General features: G+C 41.4%; 2 protein-coding genes across 3 annotated transcripts in view; one reads left to right on the top strand and one right to left on the bottom strand.

The window, feature by feature from the left end:
* LOC150098291 (uncharacterized) overlaps positions 1–25,021 on the bottom strand; it is a 171,637-nt gene that overhangs the window by 87,082 nt on the left and 59,534 nt on the right. The window contains exon 1 of one of the 2 annotated variants that reach the window (XM_090405582.1): positions 4,032–4,144. The exons of the other annotated variant lie outside the window; for it this stretch is intronic. The gene's annotated coding sequence lies outside the window, so the exon portion shown is untranslated. Of the gene's footprint in view, positions 1–4,031; positions 4,145–25,021 lie in introns of those variants that run through there. 2 annotated transcript variants of the gene reach the window in all.
* LOC150098292 (growth arrest-specific protein 2-like) overlaps positions 9,216–25,021 on the top strand; it is a 28,706-nt gene continuing 12,900 nt past the window's right edge. Inside the window, exon 1 of the mRNA XM_090405118.1 lies at positions 9,216–9,338. Within this exon, the coding sequence (XP_090261244.1) occupies positions 9,216–9,338 (123 nt within the window). The remainder of the gene's footprint in view (positions 9,339–25,021) is intronic.

The raw sequence follows: 25,021 nt of genomic DNA, 5'->3' as shown, positions 1-25,021 counted from the left end.
ATTAATTCGCTCAGCCGTGGGTTCAAATCATTCCGTGGTCATGAATGTCTGCTCATTACAGGCCTGAACGCACCAGTTTGGCCTCTAGTGTAGGATTTTCGGATTCTCTAATACCGTAGCCTACTCGTGTACTAAAATGCAGAGTACGTTATGAAATATTTCGTGGATGGAAATCATATAATAATAAAAAAAATATAAATTAATGGACTGGTTTCCTGCCGTGCCCGCTTCTCATTGTTCGTTGGTCACACTTTTCCGTCTGCTTGCATTTTATCAGAGAAGACACAACTTCTCATTGCTAACATCTCACAAGAAGCAGATATCCTACTGCCAATGATAAATGATGTTTTGGGCAGTACCTCTACCAAATATTTATCCTGTTCTGAACCGGCAGTCTTCGTGTCAAAGCGCTATACTATACAGAGTTCAGATCAGAGGTTTGTGATGGCCACTCTCACTTTTGTATTGCGTTCGCTAGAGTCCTTACAGTGTGATATTATCGTGTCAATAAGGAGGAGCCAACACAGAATTATCCAGAACGCCAACGCAGTGTTAGATGTTAATGTTTTTACCAGTAACATGACAATAAAAGGTTCTATTCTACACACCGAGAAAATTCAAGCACACCACTGCTTTCTGCTGAACAGATGCGATGGGATAGTACACTCCAGTAAATAACGTTCTCATAGCAGCTGCCACACGCGAACGAGCGCATCACATTTGAAGAATACGTCGGGATTCGTCCCCACAATGCACAACTTTTCTGGTGGATTTACTCTTCACTCGCAGCGATCTTCGAACAGGCGACTTGAATCTGAAGCTTTTTTTGGGAGAGAGAGGGATACTTGACTCATGTGCAACACCCTTTCATGGAAACCGAGTGCGGGGAGTTTAATACGCTATGCTCTGCCACTTCATGCTATCTTCCTACTATTTCTCTTAATAGTGTGATGCGAGCACAGCTGACTGAGGCGATCACAGAAACTAGTAGTATGGCATCGATGCTTTGAAAGATTTACATTAGAATAGCGCCGTCTTTCCAGTAAAATAGAACAGAATATTCTCCTTTAGCGTGCATTCCTTGCCTTGTTTTGCTAAAAGGTTTATTCCTGACATGCAGAATTAGATAATGTACAGTGGATATGCCGGAGAATTAATTTTTACAATACCTAAGGTACCTATCGGCGGTGGCATACAATGGAGAGGTCTTCAGTGATCGGGCTCTTAGAACGCCCTTATTGAAAGAAAAGACGTAACGAAAGTGTCGTTATGTTTTCACGTTTCCTTGGCAACAACGGATTCCGATGACGCGCATCCAGTGGCAGAGTGGCTAACCTATTATTTCGCTGTCACAATATTTGTCAAGTATGCCCACGTTTGGTTACGTGTCGAAGCTCTTATGAATGGACGGAGTCAACCGCACAGACGAAGATTTGTGTAGCGTGATCTGCCTCTGATGTGATATGTTACCGATTTGAAAGCGAGCGAACATTAGTGTTAACTTCCACTCTGTTTTGCAAGCACGGAAGTTCCCGAAATTACCCAATTCATCGCACGAGAACAACATGCACGGCAGTAACTTTGAGCTAGAAGCATCGAGACCGAATCTAATGCTATGTCAGAGTCCGGGTCATCCATTGCGCCCACTTTTTATTTGATGTCTTTCCATACTGACGGTGGCGCTGTTGGCCTGAATAAATAAATTTAAAAAAATTATATAGGAAGGCTGCCAAAGTTTGTACTCAGCTGCATTTTCCGCTAGCGGAACTCAAGGTTAACAGGAGAGGAGGATAACTTTCAAGGGGAGAGGAAGGAGCGTTAGCTGTTAGGAGAGAAATATTCACTTACTTCAGTCTTCGCTCGCTTTTATTTGCTGTACTGCAGACAAACTCCACCCGACTAGGAAGCTGATTTTGAAACAATCACACGTTGCCAGGCAACGAATATTGAATACTCGGAGCTTAAGGTGTTTGTGTGTGCGCGCGCGCGCGCGCGCGTGTGTGTGGCAGGGATCAGAGCTGTTTAAAAGTAATCCTGACGAAGAGAAAAGGTTACTAAGTGTTCCTTCTTATTCTTGGCACAGCTCGCTCTGCTAAGCAACCGTCCGAAACACTAAGACGCTCCGGACAGCTTCCAAGTTCAGTTCTAGCACAGAAACGTCACTTCCTCGTTCTAGCAGAGAGAGAGAGAGAGAGAGAGAGAGAGAGAGAGAGAGAGAGAGAGAGAGAGAGAGTCGTTGACGTTTAACTTCGCTTAAGGGGAAACCAGCGCTGATCGCTCTTTGTAGTCCGTATGTTGTCTGAAAATTGCGGAATCGAAGCACAGAAGCAGAGAGATATTCTGCTGGTTAAAACGAACTGAACACACACGGCAACATTAACGGGCAACGCAGATCACTGTTATATATTTCGGAACGGATGCTTCTTGAAAAGGTCAAGGGGGGATGGCCATTAAGCCTGAAAGTTGTCAAATCGATGTTGCATCACTCTCTTGGCCGCAAAATGTTATCCCAGATGGAGATGGTCGGGTGGGAAGTATCACAAAACTATTGGGGATGCTGAAACCGAATCAGAAGCCCTCGATTCATCGAGAAGCGGAATTCGTGCACGATGCTGAATTTCAAAGAAGCATCCCACGGCACGGAATGGAAACGTACCAGAAAACAATCTGATACGAAAACAACTGTAGATAAGCTTAATCTCCAGTGTTTGATTCAACCCACCTTGCTCATTAAAAGCTTTAAGTGAAAACGTCAAACATGAGAAAAAGGGGAAAAAAAACATACAGAGAGACATTTTTGTGTGTTTGCAGTACTTAGTGCACTGCGTCGGGATATATAGAGGCGATGCGATGTGTGGGTGGGTGGGTGGGTGGGGGAACAACTGCAAGCGCATTCTCTAAACAAAAGTGCCCCTGCCGTGATGAAAACAACATATGGTGGTAATTTGCGTAAGATTGTGTGTGTGTGTGTGTGTGTGTGTGTGTGTGTGTGTGTGTGTGTGTGTGTGTGTGTGTGTGTGTGTGTGTGTGTGTGTGCCATCACAAAATATTCCTCTTTTTTTTTATGAAAATTTAAATCATTTCTATCTTAAAATAAAAGAAATAAATAAAAAACTCCGCATCCCCTGTATTGCTGTACTGTTTCTGGGATTAAGTATCTCGCAAGTTTCTCTCGGCGATTAGGAAGTGAAGCTTAAGGAACAACAAGGACTGACGATTTTGTACTTAGTTTTCAGCTCAGATAAGGAAGGGAGACTCCTTGAATCCTGCAACTCATCACTGCGTTCCAGTTCCATTGGCCCCGTCTTTTTTTCTTTCCAAATTTCGACTTGAGAGTTTGCAAATCAATTTTGGCATTCCATTAAAGATCGAGTAATGCCGCAAGTGGCGACGAGACATTTCATTCTCTTTATTATTACATTACGAAGCATTTTTGGCAGTGGGGAGGTTACAATCACGATTTGTGTGGATGCCTCGCAGGCAACCAAATTCCATCCGCACCTTCTTTAAGCAATGCGAGTACGTTCTTGTGAAGAGGAGAAATCCCCGAGTTCTCGTTCGATCCCACGTTTGCAGCTTTGCTCGTAAAGATGCGGAAGTATTTTCGTTTTCAAGGAAGATCTAAGGAAGCTTCCTTTTCAAACGTCGCGACACGAATAACAGACGAAGAAGAAAGAGATGCGAGCATGCACCCGATTCCCCTTCTTCTCCTGTGGGTTGGACTCCCCCACTCTGAAAACGTGTTCTTCTCCGGTTGTGGTGTTTGTGTGTCGCTCGCCCGCCTCCGTCTGGAATGAGAGAACGCTGACGAAAATTAAACAGAAGGAGAGTCGCGTTTTTATCGTTTTAATGCCTCGACAATCACTGACGTCACAGTCACGTGCGGTTCTGATATACGCTGCGATGTCTGGAAACAGTCGCAAGACGCAGGAGGCGAAAGAGAGGCGGAAACAATGAACACGGCATGTCGAAGTCGCGAGGCTTATCGGCAACATCACAAGAAAGGGAACGATTTTGACGACAACACTCACCTTTGAGTCCCGCGTTGGTGGGTCCGACACCCACATCGTAATCATCGGATGTAACTTCTCGGTTCCGCCCCGCACCTTACACACGCACGCACGGAGACATAACGACCACTCCCGGCGCTTCTTGGGTTCGAATGCACAGCAATGGCCGCCCCTGATTGATCGGCACTACCTTGATGTAGAGGTGTCGTTCTCGGCGATGTCAGGACCGCAGTGCTCATGTCGGCGCGAGGAAATAAGAGCACGTGGCGCTTCTGGAAAATACGGTCCTTGGCGACAAAATCAAGCGGATTGCGAACTGTAATTTAATCTGAGAAACATCGATGATAAAGCGAACATTAAACCCTCGCTCCCCCTTCCCCAATGGAGAACGGTCTTGGATGTTTCGACGATTATTTCTCGTATGAGAAGAAGGAGTTCTGGTGTGCGGTATTACTAGTCTGTTATGCAAATCCCACATATGCCACCGATGAGTTGAAGGTTGTAAGAAAGCACAAATTTGATATTGTTCACGAACTAAAATGAAAATGAAGGAAGGCTGCTTACAACAGAAGAATGTGGAAGTTGAGTGAATAAAGAGGAGACTGAAGATTGAAAGAAAGGTACAAATGTTACTTTTGTTTGAAAGGGAAAAAATAAAGAAGCAAGAATCGGGGAACTAAGCAGCGTCTCACTGTGACAGAACGATCTGTCTGCATTGCTGTTTTGAAGCAATGAATCCAGCGTAAAAGATGTTCGTGCACTCAGGAAGTTTACGAAAAACATCACGAAGATTTCCAGCACCTCAGTTTCTTGTTCATCTTATCGGCACGATTGGGTTCAGCACATTTTTGTCGAATTAATTTTATTACGTAACCTATAAGATTTTTTATCTGCGGGGGTTATGGAGATTAAAAATCTTAATTAGTCGAATAGTTCGTAATGGTTCATTTTACCGAATGGTTTTTTCTTAACTGAGAAACTTTGAAAATTTTCATAATTTAAACACTTGAATAGTTGCAAAGTCTGTGTAAAACAGCATTGAGTTTTGGGGTGTTGGAGTTATTTCGATAGAGTAGATTCCATCATTGAGATTCGCAAGGTAGAGAATTAGTGAACCATTTTAATTAGTTGTCCGCCGACACTGCAGATAAAAAAGTTTTTTTGTTTGTTTTAAATTAAAGCATTGAAGAGCCTGCAGAGAGGATACTCGATTCGGTTTAACTCATTAAACTGATTAGTTTAATGATAAAAAAATACTTCTATGTCAACTGTTTCTCAAGATGTCTTTTTGCACTGTGTTTCGTTCGTTTTCTTCCGTTTCGTGTGGCAACACAGCGACAGCCTTTTGCTGGAGCCCCCCCCCCCCCCCAAAAAAAAATGCGCAGCGAGCATGTTGCATCTAATACACGGCGGTTAGAGTCTGTGGTGACCAAATTCTCCCCAAGTTCGAACACTTTAAATTTAATTACGACGCCAACAGCAACACTCTTCCCTCTCCACACGACGTACCGTCAAATTCATCGCACGCATATCAAATTGTCAACGTGTTTCTCATTCAAGAACATTTTCGACAAATAGCGGGAGGGAGGAATTAAATGGCCCCTGCAGCGTACACGCAGCTCGAGCTAGTTAAACAACTTTGCAGATAATGAGCGAAAAAAGCAACGGAAATTGTTCTCAACATCCAGGAAGGACCACGCCAAGGCGGGAGGGCGGACCTCACAATGTGGCCGCAACAAGTCGCTTTCTGTGGCTCACTCGGCAGGTTCGCATCACGTGAGAAGACGTAACTTCGGAAAACGACCAGCAGTTTTTTCTCGCTAGCACACCTCTACGGTTCGGACATGACTTCGGCCAGCTCCGATCTCGTCTCCTCCGCAGACCCGAACACGAGTTGCCTTTAGCGAGATGATCCTCGACAAACAAAGAGAGCGCTTGAATGCTCAGAAGCGGATCGTGGCGAAATGGCTGAACAGAACCCTCAGTAAGTGTTTTTGCGTTTTTGGCGTTAGCCGTAACAGAACTGCGATTAAAAGTACGTTGTTAATGAACAGAGCGAATCCGATGAAAGATTGTAGTCCATGTCTGATGATCTCGATCTCATGCTTTGAAAAACTTCGAAGTCAACAGACAAAATTTTACTTCGATTGTCATCGGAGGGGGGGGGGGGACACATTTTCCTGTAACGGCAGTGTTAGCCCGGAACACTCGTGTTTTTGTACTCGGCTGATGTCTCTGAGAAATTCTAGTGTGAAGGAAGGATTGGAGATGGGAAAAGGGGCTCCGAGAAGACATCTTCAAGTGCCTTTTCTCTCGGTAATCGAATGCCCACTACGAGTACTGCAATAGAAAATGCTTAGAAAATCACGCAAGCAATAAGACCTTCCTAATAAACATCGGGAAATGCGAAATTGTTTGAAAAAGTGACGAACACTTTAAAATTTTCTCTTTCGCTCTGCAGATATGCACCATGACGAAATATACATATTACCGTGCTACCGGTAAAACTCTTCGATCAAGATTTTTTTTTTTTTTTTGCACTGCCTTCGCACCCAAATTTTATGGCAAAATTAACCTTGCGACGAATGGTACTTAGTTCCTCCGTAATCGTTTCGGTAGCCAAATGCCATCGAACAACTTGTTTTTCCAATTTTTATTGCTGTTATCACTTCAATAAAGGCCTCGTACACATACACACAATCAAAGCAACCGTACAAGTCAACGCAACTGAAGTGTGTAGGAACGCATCTGTTATAATTAAGAGTGGATTTATGATTACTTTCCAGTTTGGATTTAATTAGCTGGATTTGGTTTGGAGAATGATATCATGCCCATACAATGCCCACTCATTGGTCAAAATATTCAACTTTTTCCCTGCTAAATGGAATCAGTTGTGTGCTTGTTTCATTTGGAAGTGGTCGTGTATAATATTTTGTAAATGACTCAAGTATATCTGTGCATATTCATTTAGTGGTCAAAAGTGACTTACACCGAACGAGATGTTTTAACAAAAACTGAGATTACATGCAAGTAGTAGAGAGAGAGAGAGAGAGAGAGAGAGAGAGAGAGAGAGAGAGAGCCTGTATTTAAGTGTGTGTGTAATAACAGGCAAAGACGACTTTGAAGGCATGCTAAGAGCAGGAGCCAGCAGTTAGTTAGAGTATCTGGGAAGCTATCGTCCTGCTGAAAGGGCCAAATGCAATTGTAGCTCGGGTTTACAGAAAAACCGAAAACATCAATTCCACCTCGGGTAGGTGACCGGGAACAATTGATCCATGCGACAGACGATGGTGAAATGGCTGCATGATTACCCGCTACATCCAAGAACCGCTTCTAAACGTATGCTGCATCACAGTCGGTGACCTGTGACGCATGAAATATAATGGCCACTGACGGTGAATACAACAGCATGGCGACGACAACAACAACAACACGTGGAGTCACCACGCTTGGTCACAGCAATGCAAGACGGTGGCAGTGGAGTTATGGACGTGGTGATGAAGCGATGTCGTCCTGCATCCCTTACGCCAACATTTCATACGATAAGTTCTACACGGAGTGACACTTCAGACCATTCAAATGGCAATGATGTTAAACAATTGGACCTCAATCGTGTTGATCATACACAACTTACAAGAGGGCTGTTATCAGAATGAATGATGGCTTGATCTTAGTAGATACACACTCTCCTTAATCGCCGGAATTCAGTCCCACTGAGCAGTGGGGATATGGTGGAAATGGATGTTTGTGATACCACCCACCATTCATCCAACGAGGCAACAGTAGGAATCCGTCATGTACAACTGGTATACGAGAGATATTCGTGGAATTTCTAGAATCTGGTGAAGTCGATGTCCTGCGCGTCTTGTCTGTTCTCACGGTGTAGCAGCGCACTATTAGACGAGCATCAGTAATAAACGGATGAGTAAATTTACTCATCCGTAAATGAAGATGAGTATCTGTTCATTCACGGCCCCAGTGTACATACACAGAGGAGGAGAAGAAAGGTTAAACTGTAAAAAACTCAGGCTGGTGCTGAAAGAGGCTGCGACCGGTTTTAATCGGACGGGAGAGTATCACGACAAACGCTATGACGAGGATTGCACTGGGGTTGCAGAGTCATCGAATCAGGAAGTGGGGGGGGGGGGCGAAAGTGTTTTCCATGGTGTTTTAAAGTTTACCCTGAGCTTCACTGATATTCCCACAAACAGAGAGAGGCGGACCTTCATGTGCTGGATGTATCATTATTTTATTGTTCACAAAATTTTTCTATTCATTTTCATTTTATATCTATTCATTTTCTATTCTGTTCATTTCACGTCATCTTCCCTTTAACGCGTTACGTTATTCCCAGTGAGATTACTCAGCCACAGAAACTGAATTAATTTTACGTAAAACCACTAATCCTATCCACTCAGTCTGTTCTCTGTCAATTGTGTGCGTATTCTTGGCTGAATTGTCTTTTTTTGTAGGAGGAAACCTCCACCAACGTATAACACTGCACAAGTCACCTGCTGAACGGAATTTGAGAAGCTCTTCTCATCGTAGACGAGATTCAGCTTCACCATCCCGTTTAATGGTAATATTATTTAACATCCATTTTTGGTACGAGATCTCCAATCAACTGTAGATTGGAATTCTACTGGATGCTTGTAAATATCTTATTGGGGGGGGGGGGAAGTGGAGTAGATTTTTGGGATCATTCAACTGTTGGCCTACCCATGGTACTAAAGTGAACGACAAAAGTTTATAATCTTTCATGTGTGTGTGTGTGTGTGTGTGTGTGGGATTTACATTAAAAAAATTGAATTTTATTTAGGAATGGAAGGCTCCTATATATCAGGCACCTTTGCTCTTGTAACACAATAAAGCAAAGAAAATCAGACTCAGAAATACTTTACGAAGCATCAAAAAAAGACTAAACAGCAAGCTGTTGCAACCTCTTATGATCACTTAATAAAGTGTTCAGAACACGTGCAGTACAGTCATATAATACGGAAAGTTGACAAACCTCACACTTCCCACAAAAAACCGTCGTTACTGTAGCGTGTCACGAAAGGTATATATTTATTGATACCAACCGTCGCTATAAGCTGCGCTCTGAATTGTTTCAGAAAAGACTGATGGACGGACGGATGGAAAGATCTTTCTGCTGTAACCTCTTTAACTGACGACTGTCTCTCTGTTTCTTTCCTTTTTGCAGACATGTTCGACATCACGTCGTACAACTTGATGGACAGACTGGACAACGGCGTTCTGCTTTTGAAACTGGCCCGACATATTCAGAAGGCAGCCGAGGAGTTTCGCAAACGTGGTCATTTGCTTCAGGTAAGCAGATTGTTTTCTTAATTAAAATACAATCTTTTCAATATTGTATTGAATATTGAAATATTTACAATACAATATTTTCCACCTCAGACGAGGCGTGAGTGAACATCGAGAAACGTTAATTTGGTGCGTTCGAATAAAATGTTCCACTTCAAGTGCGCATTCCACTACACAAACGCTGAATCGGCGCACTCCATTTGCTTTCATTCTCTCGTGAAATCCGCGCACTGTTATTGTCGTACTGAAAAATGCAACAACTGCGTGGCATTCCAGACTCCTGTGTGTTGCGTGATAACCTCCTTTTTTGTTACCAAATCCCTTGGTCATTGCATGCGTAAATGCATGGGGAAAAGGTGTGTGTGTGTGTGTGTTGTGTGTGTGCGTGCGCTACCCGAGTGTATTGAATGCTGTTTTATCAACGTTCAAGAGAGAGAAAGAGAATTCCAATAGAGAAAGCTGTTTATCTTACAATCGAAGAAAATTTTCATTCATATGTCTGATGGGATCCAAGTTACACTTGCCCAATCGCATTTTGTTGCTCTTTTACAAGTCCGTTTCATCATATTTCAGATGGCTTGCAGGACATAACATTTTTATTTAAATTTCAAATAAAATATTAAGTTGTTATAAAAGTCGCAAGGTCAGTGATTCGATTGGACAGCTTTTTTTTTTTTTTTCGCACAAAAGTCAAATTGGCTGGTAGCAATAGGTATTTGACAGACATGTTACTTTCGTCTTTATTGCGTTAGTGGCTTCACTGGCAATTCTAAACAACGGAAAACACATTTGATGCATTCCCACTCAAAGTAAACCAAATGGAGATCTGAAGTTAAATTGGAACCGACACTCTGGTCACTTCTGGTGCTTCAATAAGAATGAGGACTGATCAGAAAATATGAAGGCTGGCTATGTTCGTCCGAAGGAATATTTCTTAAATGTCATCGTATTGCTTCATTCTTTCAACTTTAGCAATGCGATTTGGTGCGTTGTTCACGCAACTCTCTCTCTCTCTCTCTCTCTCTGCGTGTGTATGTATATCTAAGAATAAATAAAGCATTTGAGATCACAAGTTTTGTATTAAAGTGGCAACCGACACTCATGGAATGTTCTAATGAATGCAATTTGGTGATGCGTTTTGTGAGGGTTTTCGAGAGGTTGAAGAGGAGCGAATATCGTTCAAAGGTTCTAAAAATTAAACCTCGGCGGTTGAAAAGACAGGAAACCGACCGTCTGCAAATCATCTACGCACGACATTCTCTTATTGTGGCGGTCCATTTTAATTTGGGAATGAGGAGGTCAATTTGGATGCTGTGGTATCTCACGAATGTTGCACAAGGATTCGAGCTGTTTTTATCCTTTTTTTCCCAAGAGAATCTCCTCAGGCACGTTAACGAGTGGGTCGATGATTCACGTAAAAATTGAGTGACAACTCGGAAGGGACACTCAAAGGGATTTGCTGCACAACTTTAATTTTCACAAACTTTTTGGGGGGGCTTCTGAAAATAATTGTTTACATGATGGAAGAAAAGTTGTATCAACATAATTGCTAGCAGGATCGAAGATCGAAAAAAAAAATTAATCTCGGGGCCATTCTTAGAAATATTGATTTCATTTTAAGCTTTTTTGTTCGTTGCAGAAATCGTTTTGAAACGCACTCCTTGCCTCGCAAGTGTTTCGCAATGTGTTTACGAAATCCAGCCCAGCATGATGCAACTCGAGTCCATTGTTCGTCGGGTGGCAACTTGATGGAAGGTTGACACAGCAAATCGCGTGTTTTGCGGTAATTCGCCTAATTGTAGAACGGATTCCGAAAACAGATTACTTAACCGAACAGCTGATAAGCTTGCTACAAGCCACTCCCGAAAAACAATCGCCAGATAAGGGAAACTCGGGGGGGAGCGGGGAGAAAGCCGAACCCGTTTAACAATGGCCAAGGCCTTCGACGGGATGGAAGTGTTCTACTGACACATACTCGGTTTCGATTTAGCTTTTTCACCGAACCGTAGCGGAATTTCCTCTGACCTCCGTACGCAAGAGCCGAGTCGGTTGTCAAGGCCCCGACTGTTTGTTTCGAAAGATGCATTAAATAACCGATAAATGGCGAACTACCTTTGACACAATGTGCGGTGGGAAAAGACGTGGGGGAGATGGAGCAATCCCTTGCTCGCGCAGCAAACAGTTTAAGTGACGGACATCTGATTACTGTTGGAGTTCCGAAGGATTTGGATTTTTTTCGGAAAAATTCCTAAGAGGAAAAAGAATGGCAAATGACGGCTGCTTTGAATGTATCAAAAGGAAAGCTAACATCGGGGAATGTCTGTTTGTTCATTGTGAAAGATGATTTCTGTTCGTCCTTTTCCATATAGTTTTAAGGGGGGGGGGGAAATCCTTTTGTTGTAATTCGGTTGTAAAGGACGAACCACGTGCTCACTTTGTGCTTAACCACATAAATCGTAACTACACCGTATCACAACGCAAGAATTCAAGTAAGTGAAGTCACAGGGAGAGCGCAGTATAGTTATGAATTTCGTTGTTGGACCACTTCTAAACGAAACAGTTTGAACTTATCATATTATGCTTAATGTGTAGGTGTGTTCTGGTCCTCACATGTTTGAAGTCGCTCCAGAAATAATGACGTAATACTTTGGTCCATGCGCTGCTAGCAGTGTCAGTAAGTGAAAAGAAACGATTTTTAGGGTTATAAAATTGAGCGATAGTTATTCAGAACAAACGGTTTCATTTCTGTGAAGTCCTTAAAACAAATCTACGAGGATGAAGTGATGCCGAAGAAACAGGATAGCCACAAAAACGAACTTGCAATAGAACAGATGAAGGTGCGCAGAGATGATAACCAGAAATCTAAAGGCCTGGTGAGAATGTTGGTCGGCTCAGATAGACGTTTAACCACGATTAATAATCGGAAAGATCAAGTTAGAAAATAAAGGAAACGGTAACGCCCATTACGCAGATTAATTGAAGATGAGCAAGTGTTTTCGAAAGTTCTACAGCAGTGCTAACAATTCCCGCAAAGGCAGTACGGAAAGAAGATGCAACGAGGATTTCCTGTTTCATTTCTCTCTCACTCCAAATGTCTTCTGGCTCTTTTCCCAAATCGAAGCCGACGTAAAGGGTCAAAAATTTGTTCATTAAATAGAACACTAAAAAAATAATGCTACAGACTCTGAAGCAGCTGCAGAAACCAACATCCAAGAAACATTCTGAACAACTGAAACAATCGTAGCGCGCATTTGTAACTTCCCAAGAGGACTGTTCTGAAGGAGAAAAAATCAATTAGAATGTACCTTTGTGTGTGTGTGTGTGTCTTACTTTACAGCCAACACTTCACGGATCGCTATTTTGTGTAAATGTCTTGGGTTTCTTTTAAAACTGACTTGTTTTCTTCATGAAATCACAAACGAAGAGGGAGGTCGAAACGTTTATGGGGATGCGCCAGAACCAACGTGCACTTTAATCTATTTGATGCTTGATTTGTTTCCGTCTATGAACACAAAGTGAGTGGAGGACGGTCCACTACGTCCACCAGCATTGACCTGACCTGACTGCGTGCTGAATCCTGTGCTTCATAAAAGAGTGTAGGGTGCACATAACTATGGATGCGCTCTCTAATCGCGACCGTCTATAAATGAAACGAGGACGCAAAGGAATTCGGAAAAAAAAAACTTGGGAGGGAAATCGTCTTCATTTAACATCGGGAGAGGGTTTTCTATCTGCAAATGTATTAAGAAAGACTATTGGAAAGTTGACGAATGGTGAAAAGACCAATCAAACTTCGAGCTCTTACGCAATGGTGGCTGAGGGTACAATTTTCCCATGTCTTCCATCGCTGGGTGGATCAGGTCATGTGATCACAGTTTATGGCATTTAATACAACAGGCTTACTATTCCTCCGCTTCCCCCATTTCTCTAAGTACAGGTTTATTGTGTATGTAGACACGCGCGTTTAAGGGACTAGTTTGTGTGCTTGATGAAGAAGCCCAAATTACAGGGAAAAAACATAAACGCCTCCTCCTCTGTATGACTAACTCAACTTCACTCGAAAATCACTTCAAAAGGTGCATTTCGTCATGAAACTTATCGCGAACGGGAGGGGGAAATATCACGACGGAGCTAAGAGGATCGTAATGGAGCGGAGAAATTCTGGGCTTAATCTGCTGGGAAGATCAATGTTCTCATCAAACCTGAACATCACCTAAAAGAAAGCTAAGATTCCATTTATATGCTGCAGAGCTCGTGACCATTAGGCAGCAATCTGTTGGAAAAGATACGGCATGGAGTAACAAATCACGATCCCCGTTTTATATCAGATGTGTGGGAACGGCAATTACCAGGAGATTCGGGGGGGGGGGGGAAATCAGGATTGCTTAATCACTTGATTCCACATTTTTTTCTTCGTTAAAGACTAAAGTGATGTGTAGCGCTAGATAACATATTGAGCATGTATATTAAAATTATGCGTCAGCAAGGACAAGTTGTGATTGTGTTCTTGTGGCCAGTTTCTATGATTTGTAGAATGAAAATCCCGAGGAGGAACCGATATGAACAGTGGAAATGAGGAGCTAAGCAGCACGAAATCACATATAAGTTCTCCAGAGTTAACCATAGTAATACTAGGCTAGTTGCCACTGGGCTATCAAGGATTGCGTGCTCCACTCCCATGCTCTCCCTTTCTCTAGTTTTGTAGTCATTAAACAATATATATATATATATATACTAGGGGGATCCTCCCCCTTGACGCCTACGGCCCCGCACCGAGTTCCAGATTGGTAGGCCGGTTCTCCTTGAGTTCTGATGACTCGAATTTTGAAGACTCGAAAGGGGGGTTCCAACCCCCCCCCCCATGACGCTTACGGCCCCCGCACCGAGTTCCGGATTGGTAGGCCGGTTCTCCTTGAGTTCTGATGACTCGAATTTTGAAGACTCGAAAGGGGGGGGTTCCAACCCCCCCCATGACGCTTACGGCCCCCGCACCGAGTTCCGGATTGGTAGGCCGGTTCTCCTTGAGTTCTGATGACTCGAATTTTGAAAACTCGAAAGGGGGTTCCGTCCCCTGGCGCCCAACCCCCCCCCAAGAGTTCCGGACTGGTAGGCCGGTTCTCCTTGAATTCTGATGACTCGAATTTTGAAGACTCGAAGGGGGAGGGTCCCTCCCCCCTTACGACGCCCAACCCCCTGAATTCCGGACAGGTAGGCCTATTCGCCTTGAATTCTGATGACTCGAATTTTGAAGACTTGACACTCAGGGTAGCCCTGAGTTTCAAAACCTTTCAAATAACTTGACAAAAAACGTGACACAAAAACGTTACAAAAAAGCCTTATTATTTTATATTATAGAGTAGAAGTAGATATACAGGGTGTTCGGGATAAATTTGACATATTTATAATTAATTATATTTTTCCGTAAGTTACATGTATTAACACACACTTCTCTTCATTTAAAAGTTTGGACCCTTCTTCATTCATATACAAGATGTCAGAAAGGATGGATAGCTGGAACCCACCTGAATCATGGAAGAGAATAACTTGTATCATGATGATTCGTGCCCGCCATCAAAATAAGGATATTACGACTGCTGCCCAATGCTCCCTGAATACAGTAAAAACAATCAGGCATGAACTAGAGACTTGCAATGGTGACTACGAGGATGTAGCGAGAAGAAAGATCCCTAGCAGACGATCTGATTGCGTTCGTACAGCAGAATTCCTCGCAAATCTGCAGGAACAGGTGTTGAAGAACCCTGGCATTGGAATTCGGGCTTTGTTCGTGGAGTTGCTAACTGTAGTCAAGCCCTGGATAACAAGGGTAGCCAATGGTAGGCCGTATGTATGGCAGCAGGATTCGACCCCTTGCCACACCTCTGGGAAAAGTCAAAAATGGTTGTCTGAAAATTTCTACGACTTCACCAGTCCAAATGTTTGGCCTCCAAACTCCCCAGACCTTAACCCCATGGATTATTTTGTATGGGGCGCAGTTGAAAAAGACACCAATCGCACTTCCAGTAATACAAAAGCCCAGTTAATGGATAAAATTAAAACAGTTTTTGCGGCCCTTCCCAGGGAGACTGTAGCATCAGCTTGTTCGAGGTTCCGAAGCAGAATTGAAGCTGTGATCGATGCTAATGGTGGTTATTTTGAGTAAATCTTGTTGATAGTATTGTAATTAACTCTGCCTGTAATGTTTTTTTGTCAATTCATTAAATTTAATAGATACAAAGAAGATTTTCTTTTTCCTTACGAAACTGTCAAATTTATCCCGAACACCCTGTATATCTACTCTATAATATAAAATGATAAGCCTTTTTTTGTAACGTTTTTGTGTCACATTTTTTTTTGTCAAGTTATTTGAAAGGTTTTGAAACTCAGGGCTACCCTGAGTGTCGAGTCTTCAAAATTCGAGACATCAGAATTCAAGGAGAACCGGCCTACCAGTCCGGAACTCAAGGGGTTGGGCACCGTATGTGCCGGGGGGAGCGGAACCACCCTTTCGAGTCTTCAAAATTCGAGTCATCAGAATTCAAGGAGAACTAGCATACCCGTCCGTAACTCGGAGAATTTGGGCGCCCTAGGCGTCAGGGGAGCGGAGCCCCTAGTATATATATATATATATATATATATATAATATATATATATATATATAGCAATAAAATATTTCTCTCCCAAAAACTCGAGTTTTTGATCCCTCTCCCTTTCTATATCTTATAAAAATTGGATGCTAAGCACTTTATCAATCAACTATACGATTTAGGTTCAGGATCATGAGATGAGATGTTACCGCATTTTCTTCCTCATATCTTCAAAATCATCAGGTAGCCAAGAGCTCAGCTATCGTTGACAGCTAAGGACAGGGATCTGATTTCCCCACAGATTTCAAAAATAAAAAGAAACTATTGGATCTATTTTTGATTTGATTATCGGTGATCGGATGAAGACTGTGCATTCTGTAGCTCGGTGAAAGTGGTGTGTGCGTCAATGGAGCTAATCCTCCCCAAGAAACAGCATCCTTCCGATTCTAGTCGCCGACTAGAGGAACTTTTTCTAAGCTTTTTTTTTCGACCGGTTCCAGAGTAAGTCGATCTCTGGCACGGGCAAGTGGGATTTTTCTTCCCATAAACTCAAGAAAAGAGACTGTAGAACCCACACTATTTTCAGAGCGTAAACACGGTGCTAGGATTAGGGACCACGAGATGGCGGTACTTCTCAGCCGCCTCTCAAGATGCCGGGGATAATAAGTGATAGTGTTGGGCAGACTATCTCTGATTGTCTACCGGTGGAGACTGAAACCGTCCCCTCAGTGTCCAAAAGTTAGGGCTAAAACGGCCTCGCCCCTACTCCCTATAGGGGAATAAAAGGCGTCAACGGATTTATTTACTTATTTATATGAATCATTTATGTCTCTATCGTTTTTATTTAGTCACAGAAATAGTAATCGACGGCTTGGAAATTCTTATGAAATATCTCCCCCCCTCCCCCTCTTTCCAGCAATTTTCTGGGCGTCGCGGTTAGCAACCTTTCGCATAAAAAGTTGACGCGATAGTCAGTGAGAGAAATATCTGAGTCAAGTGGACGACACAAAGAGCAGAGGAACAATTTCAGGTTAAAGTGAACACAACCTGAAATTGAAGCAAATGATGAGAGGCCATGCTCAGTAGAACGCAGAGGCGCATTGGGTTTGGGTTGAGGAGGGTAAGAGTCAGGATCCTAAGAAAAGTGTTAGGGAATTTTATACTGAAAGCATGTGGTGGATAACACCACTATAGAAACGGAGAAGAGAAGTAGCGAGAGTTACCCCGATAGCCTGCTTCGTAGGGGAAGAAGGAAAGCCCTGCTAAATCGGCGACCTCAGCTTCCGCAGAAAATTCTGTTTGTTGCTTAATTAGGGAATGATTTTCGTGAATCTAGAAGCGTATGCGATATTGTCACGAAGCTGCTAAGAATGAAGTTGCGAGAGAAGACACCCCTAAGAGAATGCGATCTTTTAAATTTAGGTGAAACTGATGAAGTAGGCAGCCGGAATTAATAGAATTCTTTCTCTGGCCAAATGCAAAGCGTCAGCGCCCGAGTTGAGACATAATTAAGTTTTCATAAGGAGATTTTAAATGCGAGAATTTTCAAACCAAATTCTTAGTTACTAATATGTGTTCACCAACTGAAGGGGTTGGCACGCATGCGTTGTAAAGATGTCGACAAGTAAAATTTGAGTTAACAAAAATCTGTGATAAGCTAATCGGTATCACTGCTTTCGATCGAATAATGATAAAGAGAGGTGATCTGGAAATATCGAGGAATACAGGTGTGCATGATGCTCGAGAATCACTTTGGATTCCATTCCTAGAACAAAGGGAATCGGTGGAGATTTTTCTATCAACTTCTTACTCCCATTTTTACGTCACACACACACACACACACACACACACACACACACACACACACACACACACACACACACACACAGAGAGAGAGAGAGAGAGAGAGAGACACCTTTACATTCCAAATTATAAATCGCAATATTTGATGCTGCTATGCCTTATTTTTTATTTCCAATAAATATTTCACTTAAATGCGGCATTTCTGCTGATATCCTGCTCTACGAGACTGTACAAAAGATACGCTGAACACATTATGAGCCTTTGGCTCGGTCGGATTCATTCAAATACGAAAATAAGGCAAACTTCTCTGGCTGAACAGTAATGGGAATGCACGCGCCTGTTTCCGGTTTTGCAGCGAATCGGTAAGAGTAGAATGACGAATTCGCCTCATTTGTTTCATGAATTTGTTAGAACGGAAAACGACTTGGTTGACTCGGTGGAGGTACTAAGATTGATTTTGATTTATTAACATTTTTACCTTTCGCTATAAGATGAGCCAACACTTTTAAAAGGAAGTGTATCGCACATAATCTGCTCTGTGATTAGGAACTGTGAGTGAATGAACAATTAGTGAAGTAGCGAACAGCTTGGCTAATCAGTGCTGTAAGCCACGATACTACCGTAATTAATTTTCATCTCTTTTTTATTTTTGCAAATAAAAAAGATCTTTGTTCTTTCTTTCTTTATTTAGTTTTTGGTTCTCCGAAGTGCTTCGCCGATAATGCTTTCTCGTGTAGAATACGAATAACAGTGGTTTTTTTTTTTTTTTTTTTTTTTTTTTTTCACTATACACCAGAATAGTATTAGTATTTACGCTCATTCCTTCTGCGGTCGGTTTTGAAGGATGAAAAAAACCCAAATTTTCACAATTATGGATGGTGTGTTGGAAAGCTGTGACAAATACTGAAGGGTAACGAGTGGTGAGGATGACATCTTAAGAATCTCGCACTTCTTTGGATATTCTCAGGGCCGTGGATCGGATAATGGACACACTTTTCATGAGTATAAGTGCATAAATATCCATTTCGATGAGAATAATTTCATGACTGCTAAATTAATGGAAAATCGAAAGGAAGGATAGGCTAAAACAAACGGATTAGCAACTATTAATCCAGTTCACAGGATTTAACACGGATCAGTGTATTATAATTACGCATTGTTTCATCCACATGTGGAGTACTTGGACGCTATGATACCGTGTTTGTTTGTTTATTTTTTCATTATATTCTGAATTTCAGATACTTTTAGCAAATCCTTCAATTGAATTGGATAGTATACCATACTTCTGAAAAAGAAACTATATACTTGTCTTCATTCATGTTTTTACAAAGTGTAAGTAAACCAACTAAGAATTATCAACACGTTAGCACAAGAATATTTTAATATTTGCCAAATATTTCAGTCTGAAATTAAGTTTTTACAAGGTGGAATATAAACAATTGATCATTCAAAAGTAGAACGAGCCGCGTGATGTTACACTGCTAAGCACTAAAGAGAGGTACATTCCATCAGAGTGATGAATAAATTATAGGTATTAATTCACAATTTCATATAACAATCGCAGTTCATAAATTCAATTAAAGACAACATTAGACTAATGTACGTAGAAGGTCTCAATTGAAAAAAAAAAAAACAGTGTGTTCCGGATTAAACTTTCCCACATTTTTGACAAGGAGAGGCAATCATTTCGATTCAAGTTAATGCATTCAAGAAAGGCCTCACACTCTCTTTGAATAGGCGTTCGAATTTATAGCGACATCTGTGTAGAAGGCGAGTCCTGGACCAGAGGATATTGTGGCTTGTCTCTATCCCGTGTTGTGCCAATCCAGACTTATCGGATTTGTTGTGAAGAATGTACGATTGATGTTCTTGTATTCTTTTTTCTATAGAGCATCCGGTTTGTCCAAAGTACACAGATTACAGTCACACGGAACTTGATATACTCCAGGAAGTTTATCTTTAGAAGAGGGGAAATACGCGGATATTTTGTTAAAAGGGATATAAGTAACTGTTAAATCATATTTCTTCATAATTCATGTAATCGGTTCTGAAATTCCGGAAATATATGGAATTGGAACTCCACGTATTGATTCTTTGTTGTTCTGGATTGGATTGTAGGAATCGAACACATGTTGTGTACTTTTTTCGGAGAAGCCATTTAATTTCTTGTGATGTTTGATAGTTGAAAGTTCTTTCTGTAATTAGTGGGGAGTTGAGCAATTAGTTCTAGCTCGTCGAATTAAACATTTTATGATTCCTGTTTTTTGATAAGGATGATGGGCAGATTGTTTCAGAATGTAACGTCCAGTTAAAGTGGGTTTTCTGCAGGGGCGAATGCTGGTCTTGAAATTCACGCTTGCTCTTGTTATCATTCAGGGAATGAGAGGTGTGATTGAAGTCTGATTAGCGGAATAATCAATTACTGACCATTTAAAACTAAATATTTAGAAATTTACGTACATTTAATCATACAAATACAACATTTATTTTACAAATGATATTCTATCTTTTTCAATTTAGCTACTTGAATACAAACTCTACCCTACGGTTCTTCTTTATGAACTGGTCAATAACATCGTCATAAAAAGCTGATTATAACTTAATTTTCCCAAGCAATACGCACTCTTGTAAAGGCTGCTGAAGCTCATTAGCTAGAGCTACGTTGACAGCGTATGGCCTGTGTTTAAACAACAGAGTGAGACGACGTGAAATGGCTATTCGCGCGCATAAACTCATAGTGCTGCTGCGAGGACCTGGAAGCTCCTACAACCGAGCAAGCCAAGGTAGCTTTGACTAGACGAGCAAGCATCGGCCTTCGATACACAACGCAAAGCTCAATTATTGCGCGCAAACTTAAGACGTCTTCTGTCTACAAAAATAAAAGCCTAAATGGAATGCTTATAAATGCATGCAGTTATTAACAAATAAATGTTACTTCTTTCTCAATTAATGAGCTTGCGTAGCAAGCATGGAGAATTCTCCACTGGTTTTCTCTAAACTCTTGTTGTCAGAATACCTGAAGGTGAGCGGATGAGAAGGATGTATGAAATGGATAACTTGTTGTCTTTTTCAATCTCCATGGTAAACTTGATACGAGAGTGTAAAGAATTGATTTTGGCTAAAAAGGAAGGTAAGGAATCTCTGTTGTGAAGCCACATTGAAAAAAAATGTCGTCTATATATCTAACCCAAAAGGATGATTGAGGGTATAAGACGAAAAAAGGATGTCTTCTAGATGTTCCAAATAAAAATTGGCTAGAGCAGGTGAAAGTGGACTTCCCATTGCCGTTCCACTTGGTTTTAGAATTTGTTTTTAACACAAGAAATATCCAGAGTGCATCACGAACTCGAATAATTTTACGATATCTTGTGGGAAGATGTCAGCAAGTAAATGTAAAATCTCTTTGAGAGGTACATTGGTAAACAGAAATTCTACATCGAAGCTCACCATAAGATCAGTAGGATGTAATGAGACATTTGTTTAAGAAATGGGAAGAGGTTTTCAAAAAAGAGCGTGATTTGCCTATAAGTGATTTCAATAATTTCGATAAATATTTGGCTATGCGGTATTATTCTCTCCGCCTAGAAGTTGCTTCTACGCTACTTAAAGCCAAGCTTCCTCCTTCCAATATATCTCCTTCTGAAAAGAGTAGGTGAATCAAGAGAGTAAAAGAAAAAAGTAGGTGAATCAATACAGCCAATTATAGGACAGAGAGGAATGTCTGTCTTGTGAATTTTTAGTAGACCATAAAATCTAGGAGGTCTTGCTAAATGCGTTTTTAACGTTTCTATGGTGTGTGCATCTAAACTTTTAACCTCATCTAGAAGGGAATTTCATTTCTTAAGTTGCCTGTTAGTGGGTTCGTGATCACGTTCTTCGTATGTTGAACGATCACGAAGTAAAAGAGAAATTTGTCTTCTGTAATTTGAAGAATCCATAATTAGTGTCGCTTTTCCCTTGTCTGCTTTAGTGATAACAAGGTGGCTGTTGTTTCTTAAGGAATGTAGCGCTCTCTTTTCAGAAGGAGATATATTGGAAGGAGGAAGCTTGGCTTTAAGTAGCGTAGAAGCAACTTCTAGGCGGAGAGAATTAGCCTTTTCGCTGGAGAGATGACTTAGGTTCTGTTTGATGTTAACCAGGAAATCTAAATAAGGAAACTTTTAAGGAACTATAGAAAAATCATGTCCTTTTGAGAAGATGAGTATTTCACTACTCGTTAAACGGCGACCGGACAGGTTGACGACCCAATTATCTGGAACATGGAAGGGCTTGATTTGTCTAGAAACAAGGATATCGAATTAATGGTGTAGATGTCGATTCTGTTTTAATTCGAGGAGCTAGAACTAATTGCTCAACTCCTCATGAATTACAGAAAGAACTTTCCACTATCAAACATTACATGAAATTAAATGGTTTCCCCGAAAAGACTACACAACATGTGTTCGATTCCTACAATCCAATCCAGAACAACAAAGAATCAATACGTCGAGTTCCAATTCCATATATTTCCGGAATTTCAGAACCAATTTCAAGAATTCTGAAGAAATATGATTTAACAGCTACTTATATCCCTTTTAACAAAATATCCACCTATTTCCCCTCTTCTAAAGATAAACGCTCAACTATGTCTCGGCCTGGTATATATCAAGTTCCGTGTGACTGCAATCTGTCCTATTTTGGACAAACAGGACGCTCTATAGAAAAAACAATTCATTCAAGACCATCAATCATACATTCAGCACAACAAATTGGATAAATCTGGATTGGCTCAGCACGGGATAGAGACAAGCCACAACAGGACTCGCCTTCTACACAGATGTCGCTATAAATTCGAACGCCTATTCAAAGAGAGTGTGAGGCCTTTCTTGAATGCATTAACTTGAATCGAAATGATTGCCTCTCCTTGTCAAAAATATGGGAAAGTTTAATCCGGAACACACTGTTTTTTTTTTCAATTGAGACCTTCTACGTACATTAGTCTAATGTTGTCTTTAATTGAATTTATGAACTGCAATTGTTATATGAAATTGTGAATTAATACCTATAATTTATTCATCACTCTGATGAAATGTACCTCTCTTTAGTGCTTAGCAATGTAACATCACGCGGCTCGTTCTACTTTTGAATGATCAATTGTTTGTATTCCACCTTGTAAAAACTGTTCCTATCAAGCCACTGAGGATAATCTGTTAATTTCAGACTGAAATATTTGGCAAATATTAAAATATTCTTGTGCTAACGTGTTGATAATTCTTTATTTCATGTCACAAGTGTCTCTCAAGAATAGAATAAGTAAACCAACGTTGCACTGGGCGAGCTATTGTTTCGTGAGCTCAGCTTCCCTGGTTTGTAGACTTCGTGTCGACTTCCTTGACATTTTGAATCTAATATCTTACTCCTCCGTTCTTCTCTTTCATTTTTTCCCCTTTCGTTTTTATACCTCTTTCCAGATATTCCTATCCAAATCGATACAAGCTCCATTCTACTTCCCAGTATCCCATTCATGTCCGTCAGTAACACAATAGATTAGATGGTTCATCATAAACAACTTAATCCTCGGTAAGTAGTTTCTATAAACTTTCAGTGCATACTTTAAATTAGTGCTGAGTGCTTGCAGTTTTGCGATAACAGCTACTGCAAACCTCCAAATAATGAAAATTGGAATTTCGTGTGGTGGCCAATTTTTTTTTTATTTATTTTCTTAATTTAGTTAGCGACGTCCACGCGATACCGCGTGATCGGCCTTTTGGTGCGAACTCTCATCGCGCGATTGGCAATGAACGTGTTAAACAAAAATATGACTGATGATACAGAACAATTCAGATTCTACCCAAGAATCTAAGAATAGTACGTCAGGTAACGTCGTAAAATATGGACTGTTCCAAGTATTGCTATTTTTTGTAGGTTGGATCACTTCATTGATATTATAATTAATGAAATATTATTATCATTATTATTATTATTATTATCTTCACAATCACAAAACGTGACTCTCCACTTGGACCCCAATCAAAACAGACATTATGGTTCCCAACCATAAAAGAAGCAGAACTTCTCTCTGCAGTACATCAAATCAAACCAAACAAAGGCCCAGGAATTGATGGAGACCTAAGGATATCAAGCAACATGCAACTCGCTTAAGTCCTATCCTACTAAAATGAATAAATAAAATATTTAAAACAGGACAAATACCAAGTATGCTAAAGACCGCCATAATCACACCCACATATACAAATATGGAAAAAGAAATTTAATCAGCAATTACAGACCCATAGCAACATTACCAATTATCAATCAAATTATGGAGCGGATCAAACTGAAGAAATGGGGCTCACTTTAGTGAGTATGGGCGTGGCAAACCCGAGGTACCTGATGCTGGACCATGCCTTACTTCATGTAATATACATCTGTTATATTATCTGTAGAACTGGTCCCTCCTCTTCCTCCCTTGCTTCTTTCTTTCTTCTCTTCTTGCTCCTTTCCCCTGCTATTAGAGTATTCGAGGGGAATCTTTCCTATTTTGCTGTGTCATTTCGTCTTGTGCTAACCGAACATTATCAAACACCGTAACATGATCAGGCCATCAAAAAATGTTCATACCGCATCGTCCATCGCGCGGGTTACCAAGGGACGCGTTCGGGTTTTAGGCAGAGGGACCCGTTCGAAAAGTGTTACAGTCTCCCTTAGACACCACTTCTCAGCACTCTGCTAGAGGAAACTCCATCAATGGGCCCGCTACCCGTTTGGGGAGGTGTTTAGGGGCAGCGCAAAGAAATGGTTCTGCAAAAAGACGGTAGTGGCAATGACAACGGCACCAGACTATGGCTTTAGGCAACTGGAACATCGTCTCTCTGACAGGGAAGGAGTTGGAACTGGTCGAGGAAGCCAACGCTACCGGCTAGACTTAGTCGGGCTTTCTTCGACCAAGAGGAGAGGCTCTAGAACTGTCGACCTGGATAAGGGGTGGAAGCTCTACTACTCTGGTGTGAGCCCGACAATGTCTGCTCAGACGGGTGTGGGGATACTCACAAGCCCCAGCTGTCAGACTGTGTTGTTGAATGGATCCATCCCGTTGGGGGAACGGGTATGTGTGTTAAGGCTTCAGATGAAAAACCATGATTTGGCTGTGGTGCAAGCCTATGCACCTAATCTGGAGTCAGAATACTCTGCTTTCCTCTAGGAAGTGGATGCTGCTTTTGACAGGGTGGCAGACATGGAGGGGTGTGGTTGGGAGAAACGGCGCCCCTGACCTTAACGCGAATGGGTTGAAATTGGACTTCTGCTGTACTAACAGCTTGT

Source organism: Typopeltis vanoorti, chromosome 15 (assembly GCF_054136105.1).
Source record: "Typopeltis vanoorti isolate ZY-2024b chromosome 15, IOZ_Tvanoo_1.0, whole genome shotgun sequence".
Lineage (NCBI taxonomy): Eukaryota > Metazoa > Arthropoda > Arachnida > Uropygi > Thelyphonidae > Typopeltis > Typopeltis vanoorti.
The sequence above is the reverse complement of the archived record's forward strand: the minus strand, read 5'-3'. Positions and strand labels throughout refer to the sequence as shown.